Below are 14219 nucleotides of genomic sequence, written 5' to 3' on the forward strand. Positions count from 1 at the left end.
TTCAACATTCAAAGGGACTCTCAAGGCTTCCGTGACCATTGGCTCTCTCTCAACAGCACAAAAGATTCCTGGGCGACTTTGTGAGACGCACAACGTAACAACCACAACCGGCAACGGCTTCTTGTGGAAACCCCTCCCCCCCCCCCCCCACACACACACTTTTTCCTCCACATTGGAGTGCAGCAGCATCTACACATGAAGGCTTAAATAATAATAATAATAATAATAATAATAATAATAATAATAATAATAATAATAATAATAATAATAATAATAATAATAATAATAATAATAATAAAGCCTGTGATGAGGTGGAGCAATGAACTGATTATGTGAACTTTCCCAAAGCGCCTCAGGTTTTTTTTCTCACTGGCAATACACTTGTCAGTACATTTGACGTATGCTTGCAATTATTGCATTTGTTAAATAGCGCTACTATTCTTTTTACTCGACATGTTCCTCCGGGCCATCGACATTATGGATTTAAAAATAAGAATGTGGTCGCCGCCGCCTGAGCTCGATCCATACATATTTGCATGAGCTAATATGTCATTCCCTCTTTTTCATCCACAAGGAAATTGTATTTTATCAGCGACATTTCCACAAGCCACTGAGGTCAAGATGCAGCACATTATAGTGCATTGGTTTGCATTTGGAACATGCTTGACTGACATCTTGTTTTCTTTGTTTTTGCTTTTTTCAGTGAAGAATGATCTAGATTGCATTACTTTCAATCCCACATTGACAGCGCACCCGAGGGAAGTCACGGCTCTTTGAGCGCGTTCGTATTGTTTTAGTAATGACCGAAGATGTGACGTTTAATATTCAATGACATTTTAATTGAAAGAAATCAGGAATGGCAACCATAATAATAGTGAGATTTTTTTTCTTTGTTTAACTGTTTGAAATGATCAAATACACTTCGGAATTTGTCTAATGTCTAATAATCATAATTGCTTTATGAAATATTGAAAGGTGTTGTGCATTGAGAAGACACAACTGATAGTTGTGGAGTGTGCATCATTAATATATACTGCACTTTCTTAGTACAAGTACATGAAGTGGCCATATTGTAAAACCCTAATTGAAATCCTTAACCCAAGTTATACCCTACTTCAAAACACGAACTCTACGTTAATTCCTCGACTTCAAAACTTAACCCACTTAACCCTACTCTGAAAACTTAACTCTGAATTTAAAACCTCAATTTTAAAACCCAACCCTTCCTTAAAACCCTACTTTGAAATCCTAACGCTAGTTTAAAATTATGATTTGAAACCTTGACCCCATTTAAAAACCTACTTTGAAACCCTAATACTTGTTGGACCCCTAATTTGAAACCCTACCTAAAAGCCCTACTTTGAGTTCTTACCTCTTGTTCAAAAAACACTCAAAAATGTAACGAGTTCAAAACACCATTTTGAAAATCTAACCCTAATTTAGAACCTTACTGTGAACCCCTAACTGTGGTTTACATCAATTTCTTTTCATGCCACACTTTAGAACGTTAACCCTATTTGAAATCTAACTTTGAGATGCTAATTTTACACTAGTTTTAAGACCTTATTTTGGAATCCAAATGCTACTCAAAATCATACTATAGTTTCAAACCCTAATTTGAAATACATCAATCCATACATCAAATAATTAGCACTTGGCCAGGTTGCGGAGGTAGCAGCTTCAGCAGGGAAGCTCAAACTTCGCTCTCCCTCGCCACTTCTTTGTAGCAATTAGCCTCAAAAAGTGACTTTAAAGACTTTATTGGAAACTTCAACATGAATTACTGTTATATTGTATGTAACTGTTCATACATTACAGCAATTTAAAACCAAAAAAGAACGCGCGTTTTCCTCAAATATTTGACATAGTCCAAACATGGTAGCATGCATTATATCGGACGACATAAAAACAAAAGCAAAAAAAATGATAAACGACGGCCGCCTTTTAAGAAAGCCTTTAAAATTCCCCAGGCCCCATTTAGAGTGACAAGTACGCCTCCGGCCAAAACTCAGCTCAGGAAATAATTAACAGCGGTCGGTCGACATTCATCTCAGGAGTGGCGTAAAAGATGCATCAAAGCAACGATTCCAGGCGGACAACGCCCCCCTCAGATCCTCCCCAGCATGCGAGCGATCCACCAGTTGCACGGCATCACCACCTGACAGACAACGTGGCCTCCCCGATAGTAGTATGGCCACGGGTTGAAGCCGCCGAGGGGCACGTGGTAGCGGCGGCAGAAACGGTAGCCGTGGTGACAGTACTGGCAGCAGTAACCGCGCTCATCCAGGCGGTTGTCCAGCTCCAGACCCACGGCTCTCTGTTGGGGGATGGACATAGGTTTGAGTCTCTATCACCAGGATGGAATTCAATTTTCAGAACTTTAAAAAAAAAATATATATATATATATATATTTACATACAGAAAGCGAGAGTAGTGAGAAGTAACAAAGTGCAAGTATTTTGTCATTGTACTTTACTCATTCATTGCCAGCATGTTTACAGCATTTTGACATTTTAGTAGATTCTCTTTTACCCCAATAAAAAGTTTCCTTTTCTTTAATAATCAGCAGTAGCTAGTCTTGCTGGTGTCAGCAGCAGGCCAACAACAGCGTGTTGGCTAAATCATGACTACTTGTGTTTTTGCTACTGGTCTTGCTAGAGACATCAGCACTGTTGCCTTACTAGTAACTGGTGACATCACTTTAATGGATTAAGCCATTTTCAGTCATTTCTATAAGGAAACTGCATTGAGATACAAATGATTTGACTCAAATGATTTGAGATGTGGTGGTCATGAAATCAGGTAAATTCGCAAGTCCGGTTACCACGCATGGCCACAGTTTGTTTGTTGCATCACGCATGTGTCTGTCCCCTCACACATAATATGTCAGTGTTCACACTCGGTAACCTCACTGCAGGCTTTGGTTATGACAGCGGCTCCTCAAGGTGTGCATGCGCATCTGGTGAACTTTGGCCGGTCATATGTCAGGCAGAATGGGTGTAAAGATCAGTGCAAAGAATCGATAGCCACGACGACATAAGAAGGTGACATGTAACGGCGAGCTCGAGTTGGATTAAATATCAGGGTAATAAAGTGTGATGCGATACCCTTGACCTTTCTGGCAGGGTCAGCGATGGCAGTGCTGCACACGCACACAAAAAGCATCATCACTGACTTGTCCATTGCAGAGATCTTCAATCAAAATGCACCAACGTGCCTTTAAGCAGCGTCATTACACTATTTCATTCATCTCTGACCTCATAACTCCGCAGCAGCGTCAGCCCTGCCTCCCCTTACCGCATCCAAATGAGCACCCTCCCCCTGACCTTGACTTTAAGTATGTATCACATCTCTAAAGCAATTAGCAGGCTAATGATGGCCTAACAAGGATTCTTTCATTTGCTCTCGCTGGCTGCCTCTAAATTTATTGAGGGGCCAATTGGAGCCCGAACGAAAGGTAAATTAGGTAGATTTAATGACCCCTGGCGTTCGCCGTTGTGCCGGCTGCTTCACGCCCTGGAAGACTCGCAGGGCCTGCGCCTTTGATCAAAAGCAACGCCTAATGGGCTTCGGAGAAGTGCCACTTAACTCGACCGCCCTCAGTCCACGTTGCGCCACATTTCAATCTCTCTTAGTAAATGGCTCCTCTGAGACGATCAGGCCGTGTCGCTCTGAGCCAGCTCCGGCTTCACTTTCGGAAAAACCTGCCAGAGATTCTTGGGGAAGAGTCGGCACGAGTCAAGCTGCAGCAACGCAAAGCATTCACTAGTGGGGAAGGAGAACATGCAGAGGTGGACACAAAAGTGAGTCTCATGCCGGTAAACTGTTGCTTGAGTCCTTGTATTGCCACAACAAGGTTGCGTCTGAAGTTGAAATAAAAAAGATAAAATGGAGAACGATTTGCTTTGGATTAAAAATCTGACATGATGCATTAATGGTGCGCCTTATAGTCCGGTGCGCCTTATATAAGGACAAAGTTTTAAAATGGGCCATTCAGTGAAGGTGCGCCTTATAGTCCGGAAAATACGGTACTTAAACCCTAAATATCAGAACTGTGAAAAGAGTACATAAACATTTTTAATTTAATGAGATATAAAAACTAATATCTGTGTTTGATCTTTAAGTGGCATGGCCAAGTGAGTGACGTCAGGAACTAGTTTGCGTGTGAGCGCAATCACCTTTTTCATGAGGCTCTCATGCCGCTGGACGGTAAATTTCAAGTTTAACAACTTAACCGTCACACAACCACCAGTAGATGACAGGACTACCTCGATTGTAAAACAAACAAACAGAAAAAAGCAGAATCCAACTTTTTTTGTTGCTGATTAAGAAAAAGAGTCTGTTGTTTCATTTGGTAGTTTTAGTGCAGAAAAATTGAACACAGTATCCTGTGGGTCGAGAAAAAAAATCTATACCTTAGAAATGTTTGCAAATGTAAGATTGCATAGAAATTACAAACTAAAAATGTAATAAAAATACAAAAGATTTTTACAACATGAACTTATAAATCTACCTCTTGTATGCTAACTTATCTCTTAAAATGTTTTTAATACAACACCAAAACACATTTTAACACATTTTCTAACAAAGGGATTACTCTGTTGATATAACTTAAACTGCATATCTCGTGATTTGCATGTCACCCTCGTAGCCAAGCTGCCTTCTTTGACATATAGTACTTGACAGGCAGCCTGCCGTAGACATGTTTTTAAGATTGTCTTTGTACTTTTTGACATGGGCTAATTTTGGTCTGTCACAATTAAAAGTAGATACATATTTGAGGTTAGCTGGTGGACATAATGTCAGTCAGATGTACACAAATGTGATTTTAGTAATTGATGGTATTTTCTCATGACCAATACTTGGAGACTTCTGATGTGAGTTCTGATAAATCGAGTAATACTACAAACTTGGGAGCCCTAAAGCACATAGAAATGCTGCGACGGACGATATCTTGTTTAAGCGTGTTTGATTTATCATCACGACACGCAGAGGCAGGTTTCTCATGATTTATTGTTTGTCAAGTTTGAGGGTCATCAACAGGCTGTCAAAAATCTGTTATAGAAACAACAGCTAACCCCTCAATGGAGCAATGATTATCTTATCTGCTTCAGACACAACGAATTGGGACATTGCTTGAGAAAAACAGAGAAAATGTTTTATTCAAATGATGGCACACCGTAAAACAAATCAAACAAACAGCCAAAAGGCAGCATTGTACCTTAAAAGCAATTAATCAGAGCTAGCCTCTTAAAACGGGTGGCACATATTAATCACTACGGCTTTGAGTCGCCTCCTCTAGTGGGAACGCTGCGTTGATAAGAATGGCTCACCTTGGGAAATCTGAGGCAGTCCTCCCAAACAAGCAGCGTTAATGAAGACTAAGAACCATTAGTTTCCTTTGCTACGCGTGATTTCAGCCCACATGCAAGTATGCACAATCAAACACCTCCCCAAAATGTCAGCCATTCAATGAGGGGAAAGTCTTCCCTTCGGGCTTTTGAAAAGTTTTGTGCAGATACTCATTGCAAAATTGAATGAAAACACAGTGGCAGCAGATGATCAAAGTCCACTAAAAACTTTTAGTCATGTCAACTAATCAAAACATTTACACTTAGTGAAGAAAAAGTGTAGCTGAAGGCCAGTATGAACGGCCGCATGAGATTGTGGGGTCATTGCTATTTATAGTACAAAGGTCAGAGCACTCTAGGGGTCACTAATTTTCCCTGTGCTGGGAAAAAAAAATTAAATGTAGATTTTGATTATAAATAGTAAACGAAGCACTTCATCATTAGTACTGTCTACAACACTGCAAGCTTGACTTGGCTTTAACATGATTGTGGTTCTGACTGAGTGGAGTCTGATGGCCCACAATTTAATCTGAGATGGTGTAAATTTGAAAGAAGAAGGACTGGAAAAGAAACACCAGGTCAACAAAGAAGATTGAAGAAGAAGAAGAACGATTAGGAATAATTAGAACCTTGGAAATACTTTCCAATGTAATAGATCACATCCACCAGGTGCCTGTGCATAATTACCTTGACTTTGGCTGATAACACAATGTAGACGTGCTTACCACAATGTGGCATCTGTAAAGCTGAAGTTTAAGGCAATGTTTCAAACAACATGGAGCATGGAGAAAAAGCTGGAAATTTTTTCAAAATGACTGAAAAATGATTTAATGTCCACTGACAAGGAAAGACAGATTTAGTTATATTTTTGTTACATTTTTAGCGTGAATTTGTTCTACACAGGCAAAACTCAACTGACATCTACTCATTAGTGAATGTTGCAGGCCTTAATACACATTTTGACTATATAAGAGTTTCTAATATATTTTAAACATTTCTCATTATGTATTTGTGTCAGAAAATATTTCATATAATTGCAAAATGAAATGTTCAACTCTAGACACCTCTCACTTGCTGCAGGTGGGTTAATAAAGGGCTCTTGGCACTATATGATGAAATACGGTATTCCTTAACTTTTCCCCCAACTAAATTCTTGAAAGCGCATATTATTCTCACAAACTAAAGTCTAGGAGTATTGAGAAGTGTTTCTGGGGCGGTCCTGATAAATGTGACCATTATCGGAAGTCTCATTTCTGCCCATGTGTCGCATTGCACCGAGGAGACAGCGCCTCTGCTTTAGTGGCCATTCACGTGTAAGTGATAAATGTGGTGTGTTGCATGTGTGTAGATAGTTTGGAGAGTGCGTTCCTCTATGTCGCTGCCTAAAATATTTTTCTCCCACCGTCACGGATAATTAATCCTGCGCTGCTGAGTGGTTTAGATGCGAAATATGCCGTCCGTCTTTCCCTCTTCATTTTGTACACTTTGATAATTAAAGCACTGGTAATAAATGTAACTTATTTGCACAGTCACAAGTGACCTTGAACTCGCTCTTCGTGTGGTGCGTTGCTCTGCCAAGTGAGAGAAGGCACAGAAAGAGGCACAATTTTCTGCCTTGGAACGGCTGGATGTTTCTCTCAATTAATGGAGAGACATTAAGGGAGTCTTCAATGAACTGGCCTTACTTAAACAGATATATAGAGCAATTGCTGTGCCCTCTGGTGCACAGAGTCAGTTTTAACATCAATTAGTGAGCAATTTATATGCGGACAAAGTGGAGGCAGAGCCGCGGCTAATTGAAGTGACTTGACTGTAACTGGAGGCGGATTCCTCGGATGTCACGGCGCACTTACGTAGTCGTTCACGGGAGGGTTGTACTCCACCTCACGGGCGGAACGATGACCTTTCACCTCTGTGTCAGGCGCGTCCACATGCTCTACCTCCTCTTCCTCCAGCTCCAAATCTGAATCAAAAACAAAAGTAAGATGCCCGTGCAGTCGCGCAACTGTTTTGAATCGGGCGTGTTGGAGGAGGGAAACTTCTAAAACAGGCAAGACACTGGATCTCGAGGACCGGCGTTGCCTACGTCTCCTTAATACTGAATGACAGTATTTTTTTGTTGTTGTTGTCGTACTGCTTTAAAATCTGAAATGTCGAAGGGCTTTTGTCAAATTAAAAGGAGAATGTCAATCAAATCAGTCAATACATACTTTGACTGCTATGTGTAGTGTACTCAATTCTGCGCTGGATGGAGCCTATTTACAAACTATCCGCACGGCTTTGGGCACTACGTACACACTCTCATGTCTATGTTTAGTATAGTGGGTTAGAAGCCCCCCTACCCCATCCCCGCCTCCCACCGCCCTTTCCCGATTCCTCACCGCTCAGGGGAGAGGGATTGATCCAGTGGATGGGCAACTCCTGGCAGAATTCCCAGATCTTGGACTGGAAAAGGAACGCCGGGTCAGCGACAGGCTCCTCGGCGGGGACCCACACTCGGGAGTCCTCCATTTTGGTATCCGAGGCCTCCACCTGCTCGCACACAGACCCGCACACCCTTAGTGAGCCAAACAGCAACCTCATCATCCTCATTGTTTTAATCTATCATCTCTATGAGACAAGGGCGCCGACTTCCTGACTCCTGTTGCCTGACCCCCTCCTGATCCTCCTCCTTTTCCTTTATCAACCCTGCAGCACGCTCTTTCTAAGACACATAATTGAAATTCACAGACAGTGATGATTTGACTTTCAAATGACTTTGCAAGTGATCTTCATTACTGCGCGTGTGGCGGCAGTATCGTTTAATGTGACAGACACAATAAAGCCTCGTATTCTCCTCCTCTTCCTCCTCATCTTCTCCTCCCTGCTCTGCCACGATGCATCGCTTGCCATCCAAGCGCTATCAGTGAGCTTAATTTGTTGATACTGTAGTTCATGAGCTGTAAAGTAAACTATCATTGCTTAATGATCGCAACTACATGTCAGTGTTGTCTAATAGAGACATATGACAGGCAATGGGTGATGGGCTCTCTGCTAATACGGTACACATTTATTTTCATGTATACGTAAATAAACACACAGACTTCCAAGTCTCTCTTTAATTAGCCAGCCAGAAGAACAGTTCACTTGACAAATGTTTTTACATGGTGATTTTCCCTCAGTTTAAAACTTAATTGCACATTAGTTAAACTTGGAACCTGGGGCTATCGTTGGAGCAGGACTCATTAATATTGGACTGTGTGCTTGTATCCCCCTTTGCCCCTGTCACTCCTTGTTAAAAATAGGCCAGCTTGAGACCTTCTGTTAGCAAAACGCTCTGAACGTCACATATCCGGGAATTGACAGTGTTTATTTTCACAGCCTAGTAGGTGGTAGTGGTATAGTGTCGATGGAATCTATACTAATAGACAAAATGGTTATATTTTGAAGGAAAAAAAAAAGTCATAATTTCAGTCAAAACGTCTCTCCTCACAATGTGTCCTGTCGTGTGTCCCCTCATGCCCATGGACATGTTAAAGGGCTTTATTTCTCTTTTGATCCTGTGCAGCATGTAGAATATTGCTCCATGGAGGGTCAGAGCTGGCAAAATCAAATGATTAATCGACGAGTAATCAATTATCAAATTAATGGAGTATATTTTAACAAACAAGAAATTGTTCAGAGCCATTTTTACCTTGGAATGGTCCTAATCATCTGTCAGCTGCTCAACAGCAATTGTTCATTATGTTTTGCATTATTTCATGAAAACCAACAAATTATCATTTACGTTTAATCAAAACAAGACATTTGCAAATGTCTTTTTTTTACCACAGAAAGTAATAACTGCACCAGTAACCGACTCAGTTTCAAAAAGTTAACATTGTCTCTTGTGTGATATGGACTAATTGTTATTCACTTCTTTTTGATTACTAAACACTGGAAACTAAGCAGTAAATTGGCAAAATGTTTTTTTTTTTTTTTGATACTTTTTTTTGTAAAATAAAATGTATCCAATTAATCGATAGAATAATCGCTTCTAAGAATATTAAATAGTGACATCCCTAGTTAGGGGGGCACCTGATGTTGATAATTTCGCACAGCTCTGGGAGTTGTCCCATTCAACTTTAACCTTGGCCATTCAAAGCCGTTACTTTTTCTATAAAGCGCTCTATTCTCGCAACAATTGTGAAAGCGCGATATAAATAAAGATGGTTTGTACAATATTGTATTGTCAATGAAAATAGTGCCCAAAGTCTTAAGTGAACGTGTATCTTTTGTGGAATGCGGCAGGAAGTCTGGGTACTAGAAGAAACCCGCACAAGCATGGGGAGAACATGCAAGGCTGAAAGGAAGGTAGTGCTTTGACGCAGATGTGATAACTACTAGAAAATCTAGTAACTAGATCACTGTGCTTCCCCAGTGTTGTAACTGGGCTAAAAATGCCAAAGTGCTGGACGTGTCCTGGGTTATGGGAGTAATTGGTTTGACTCACACACATGCTGGCAAGTGTACCCCTCCTTGCACAACTCTCCCTGGCATTAAGTCGGTCAGCTTTCAGAAATTAAAGTCAAAGATGAGGTGCCCTCGCTGCCCACTCTAATTAGACCTCTCAAACACTCAAGCTGAGTATAAAGTAAATGGAGGTCACGACACATGGCTCACAACATGACTTGGTTTTCACAGCTGAGAAATGACAGCAATACCTTGTAAGGAAGAGCTGCGGGTTGGTCCGCACCCAGGAGGAAGGTGTGCTACAAAGGTCAGCCTTTTAGCATGGGGCAGGGATTTTGAAATGCCAGTTAACAGGAAGAAAGACAACATGATTACAATCCTTGGTCTATACCAGATATGGGCAAACTATGGCCCGCGGACAACATCCGGCAGACTATGATGCAAAATGATTGTACAAATAGCAGGGATTGAAACAAGCGACCATTTTCATTTTCAAAGAATGTGGGGGACGCTCAGGGACATTGATGCACCACCTGTTCGCTACTAATCTTAACTTTTAAAGTTCTTAAGGCCGACTTTAAGGAAGTGTTTCCTGTTTCCTCACCTCTGTCACCAGGTGTTTGTGAGTTAAAACTCTGCTCTGATTTTCACATATCCGTCACCATGTTGCCGTTTTGAGTTGTTTATTACTTTATTCTTTTACTGATTCATCAATATGATGTATTTGGTCAGAGTGTTTGCCGTTTGATGTGATTTTGCCTCATAAGATAAACATCTTTCATAAATCTGACCTGCAGGTGCTGAAGTGATGGAGACTGTTATTCATAATAACAGTGTCGTATTTAATGAGAATCACTGATAGTAGTCTTTTGGTGAAATATTTTTTTCAATGCTATTAATAAATGCTTTTGTTTTCAAAAAGCTTTTTTTGAACAGCCATGCTTTATTACCTACTAAAGGGCAAAACCTTTTATGCAAGGACCTTTACATGTCGTTTATAGTACTCACTAACACGACATCCATCTGGTCCTGTTTTGCCCCCCTGGTCAAAATTTAGAACCCAATTTGGCCCGCAAGTCAAAAAGTTTGCCCACCCCTGGTCTATACACACCTCTTCAATGCCCTTCCATAGACTTTTGACTAACCAGGTGATGTTAGGACACAAGAAAACTGCTTTTTCTTATCAACTGTCTTTGAAATAATCATTTGTGTTATGTATACTCCCTGTGGATGTATGACATTCCGCCTCCAGTGCTGTTGACTTAATTACACAGCGCTTGTACTGTAGTTAATGAATTTACCCTCGCCTTGTATCAGGAACCAACTGGGAAAACACTGGCCATGACACACTGTTTAAAGTGTTACTATGTTTAACAAAGATCAACAAATGTTTTATCATGGCACGCAGGAGCTTTGTTGCACACACACACACACACACACACACACACACACACACACACACGCACACACGCACACACATGTGTATATATATATATATATACTGTAATTTTCGGACTATAAGTCGCACCGGAGTATAAATCGCACCAGCCATAAAATGCCCAAAAAAGTGAAAAATAAGTATAAGTCGCCCCCCCCATCCAAACTATGAAAAAAACGCGACTTATAGTCCGAAAATTACGGTATATACGTATGTGTGTGTGTGTGTGTGTGAATTTCAGTTGACATTTTTATATTGGCAAGTTTTGCTACCATGGCAATCAGACTGGCTGTTCAACTCTGCAATATCGTATCCATGAAGCTACGACTACACATTCGTCAATCATAAATTCCTCAGACATGCTTTTCCAATCCCGAGTGTTTGGAGCAAGGTCAATGGAAAGTAAATTATGTCTTGGTGCAATTAATAAAAAGAGAACGCAAATATTTTCCCTTATCCAATATTAATGTGAACTGGTTGTAGCAATCCTCTAGTCACCAGGATGACAAGGAAGATGAATGAGCATTTTAAGATGTTGCTCGGGCTGGCTCATGTTAGCAGCAGTTTGGACAATTAGGACTATGACAGGTAACTAACAAACCTGTCATAGTCCTAATTGCTTTCTGTTTTGGCTGCCGACCTGTCACAAACCATAACGGAAGAATCTGGACAACGAAATAGAATAGTGGTACCAGAGTTGTTACGCTGCATTATTTCTCTGCAAGAAATTTGCATGCGTGTGTGTGTCCATGTGTGTGTGTTGGGGGGCTGGATCTACCTTATGGAATATTAACAGTTCGAGAAAACAGTGATCCCTCATTTACCGTGGGAGATGCGTACCAGAACCACCCGCAAGTAGCGAAGTAGAAAAGGTAGCACGTCCGCCTCACAGTTAGGAGGGTGCGGGTTCGATTCCACCTCCGGCCGTCCCTGTGTGGAGTTTGCATGTTCTCCCCGGGCCCGCGTGGGTTTTCTCCGGGCACTCCGGTTTCCTCCCACATCCCCAAAACATGCTTGGTAGGCCGATTGAAGACTCCAAATTGTCCCTAGGTGTGAGTGCGAGTGCAAATGGTTGTTTGTCTCTGTGTGCCCTGCGATTGGCTGGCAACAGGTTCAGGGTGTCCCCCGCCTACTGCCCGATGACGGCTGGGATAGGCTCCAGCACTCCCGCGACCCCCGTGGGGACTAAGCGGTTCAGAAAATGGATGGATGGATGGATGACATTTCCAATACGTAGTGTTTCCTGTTGCCCGCTGGAGGGCATGGATGTATTGCAAGTCAATTAGAAGAGTGTTTTTCCTTGCCAAGCAATACAACGTGTCCACCTTCAGAATTGTAACACTACATTAACCGCAAAACCAAAGTGAGTCACAATTGCGCATAAATCTCCTGTTGCAATGTGGTCCACTACACAATATTAAAGCTTTTTAAACCCTCCCCAATACTTTAACGCGACATAAAACTTTCCCATTCCCTTAATAACCATTCCCACACTGCTCTGTGCATGTATTGTAGCTTTACAATAGACAATCTCACTGGTTGGTGCTGTTGCCTTACGCATGGCTGGCTGCTGGCCTCCTGCGCTTGAACTCAGTCACATGGGCAGTGACGCACATTGCTCACAGGCACGTCCTGCTCTATCAGCGTGTATTTAAACGCCGTTCTCTTGTCACCTATAAACCCGCGAAATAGCGAATCCGCAATAGGTGAAGAGCAAAGTGGTGAGGGATCACTGAACTGCTAAATTCAAAATTCAAACATAAAGTTAAATGTGTTGTTTTTTCTTGCTGCTCTAGGATTGGATGGTACCTGTGATGTGATGTGTTAGTCTCACCATGGTGGACTGTGATCCTCACCCTAAAAAGTGTCTCCAACATGTTTGCCTCTTGTTGCAATGGATGATTTGTGCTTTGTCCGATACATTGTCAGTACACCCTTTTCTATGGTGTTGTAGTGCGCCACTCCGATTTTGCAATGCATTTGAAGAAAGTGGCAGTGGCTATTATTGCACAAATTTGGTGTATTGGCTTGCTATTCACTCATGTTTACAGCTGTCTGAGTAGGAGGTCCTCGAATGCCGGGTGAGTGTCGGTCATCCATACTAAGTGACTGTTAAATGGAGCAGGCAGCATCCGTTGACAATAAAGGCAGCGAGGGAGGCAGAAGAGGACTTGTGTATCAGTCGGCGGATAGTGAAATGAAGCTCAGGGATTACCCCCTCAGAGGTGGCATGGAAGAGGCAAATTGAAAAGGGAGGGGTGGGGAAAACTCTGGCAAACAATTCATGTTTGTCACCTGGTGGTGCCCTCACACCGGCTGGATTTTGTTATCAGTCGCCTGCAGTCTCTCTACCATTTTCCCATTGTTTTTCGGTGCGCCACTGAAGCCCACCGTGGTTGCTCTGAGCCCTCTGTGAAGAAAGCCCGCGGCTGGGTTGAGCGAGGAGCTGCAAGTGCTCGGCTTTAACCCCTGTGAGCTTTGTGCGTTCCACCACTTGAGAGGGAACTTGTGCTTAGCTTTGGCAGGTCAAATGTGGGAGTATTCTCACAGAGGAAGGTTCAGGGGATTTTGTCTATTGTTGGTGAGGCCAGGCCAAGGTCACTGTATATTTTTTCAAACACAGCCCCCATGATAATATTTACTGCATCTCTCCTGTGGCGTCAAGGGTTAAGACGAGAAAAAAACAAAAAAAACCCTTAGCAGCTGCACATAGTGTCATGGAAGTTGACTGATCCAAAAAAAACTTTCTTTAAAGGGGACTAAACTTGCCAAATACGTTGAAAAATAAATTCTTCTTCTGAGGAAAACGACTCAAGTAAAAAAGTACAAACCCTGAAATGTACAAAAGTAAAAATAAAATTTCACTGTCAATTATATACAATAGATTTTATTTTGCTTTTTCAAACCTTTAACGAAAATAAATGTCACTTTATTCTTGACCTCTCACTTTGCTTAGGGTTCTAATTTTCTACAATTGCTAAAAATATCCTTGAATAAGA

At 41.6% G+C, this 14219-nt stretch overlaps 1 protein-coding gene across 1 annotated transcript in view; it reads right to left on the minus strand.

Annotated features, from left to right (window-relative positions):
* Window positions 1–1744: 1744 nt before the first annotated feature.
* The window catches only part of tnmd (tenomodulin), a 49956-nt gene continuing 37481 nt past the window's right edge, over window positions 1745–14219 (minus strand). Inside the window, exons 5-7 of the mRNA XM_061281862.1 lie at window positions 7733–7883; window positions 7205–7314; window positions 1745–2317 (exon numbers count right to left, since the gene is read on the minus strand). Of these exons, the coding sequence (XP_061137846.1) occupies window positions 2108–2317; window positions 7205–7314; window positions 7733–7883 (471 nt within the window). The 3' untranslated portion in view covers window positions 1745–2107. The remainder of the gene's footprint in view (window positions 2318–7204; window positions 7315–7732; window positions 7884–14219) is intronic.

The sequence above is a fragment of the Syngnathus typhle genome, linkage group LG1 (genome assembly GCF_033458585.1).
Source record: "Syngnathus typhle isolate RoL2023-S1 ecotype Sweden linkage group LG1, RoL_Styp_1.0, whole genome shotgun sequence".
NCBI classification, from domain to species: Eukaryota; Metazoa; Chordata; class Actinopteri; order Syngnathiformes; family Syngnathidae; genus Syngnathus; species Syngnathus typhle.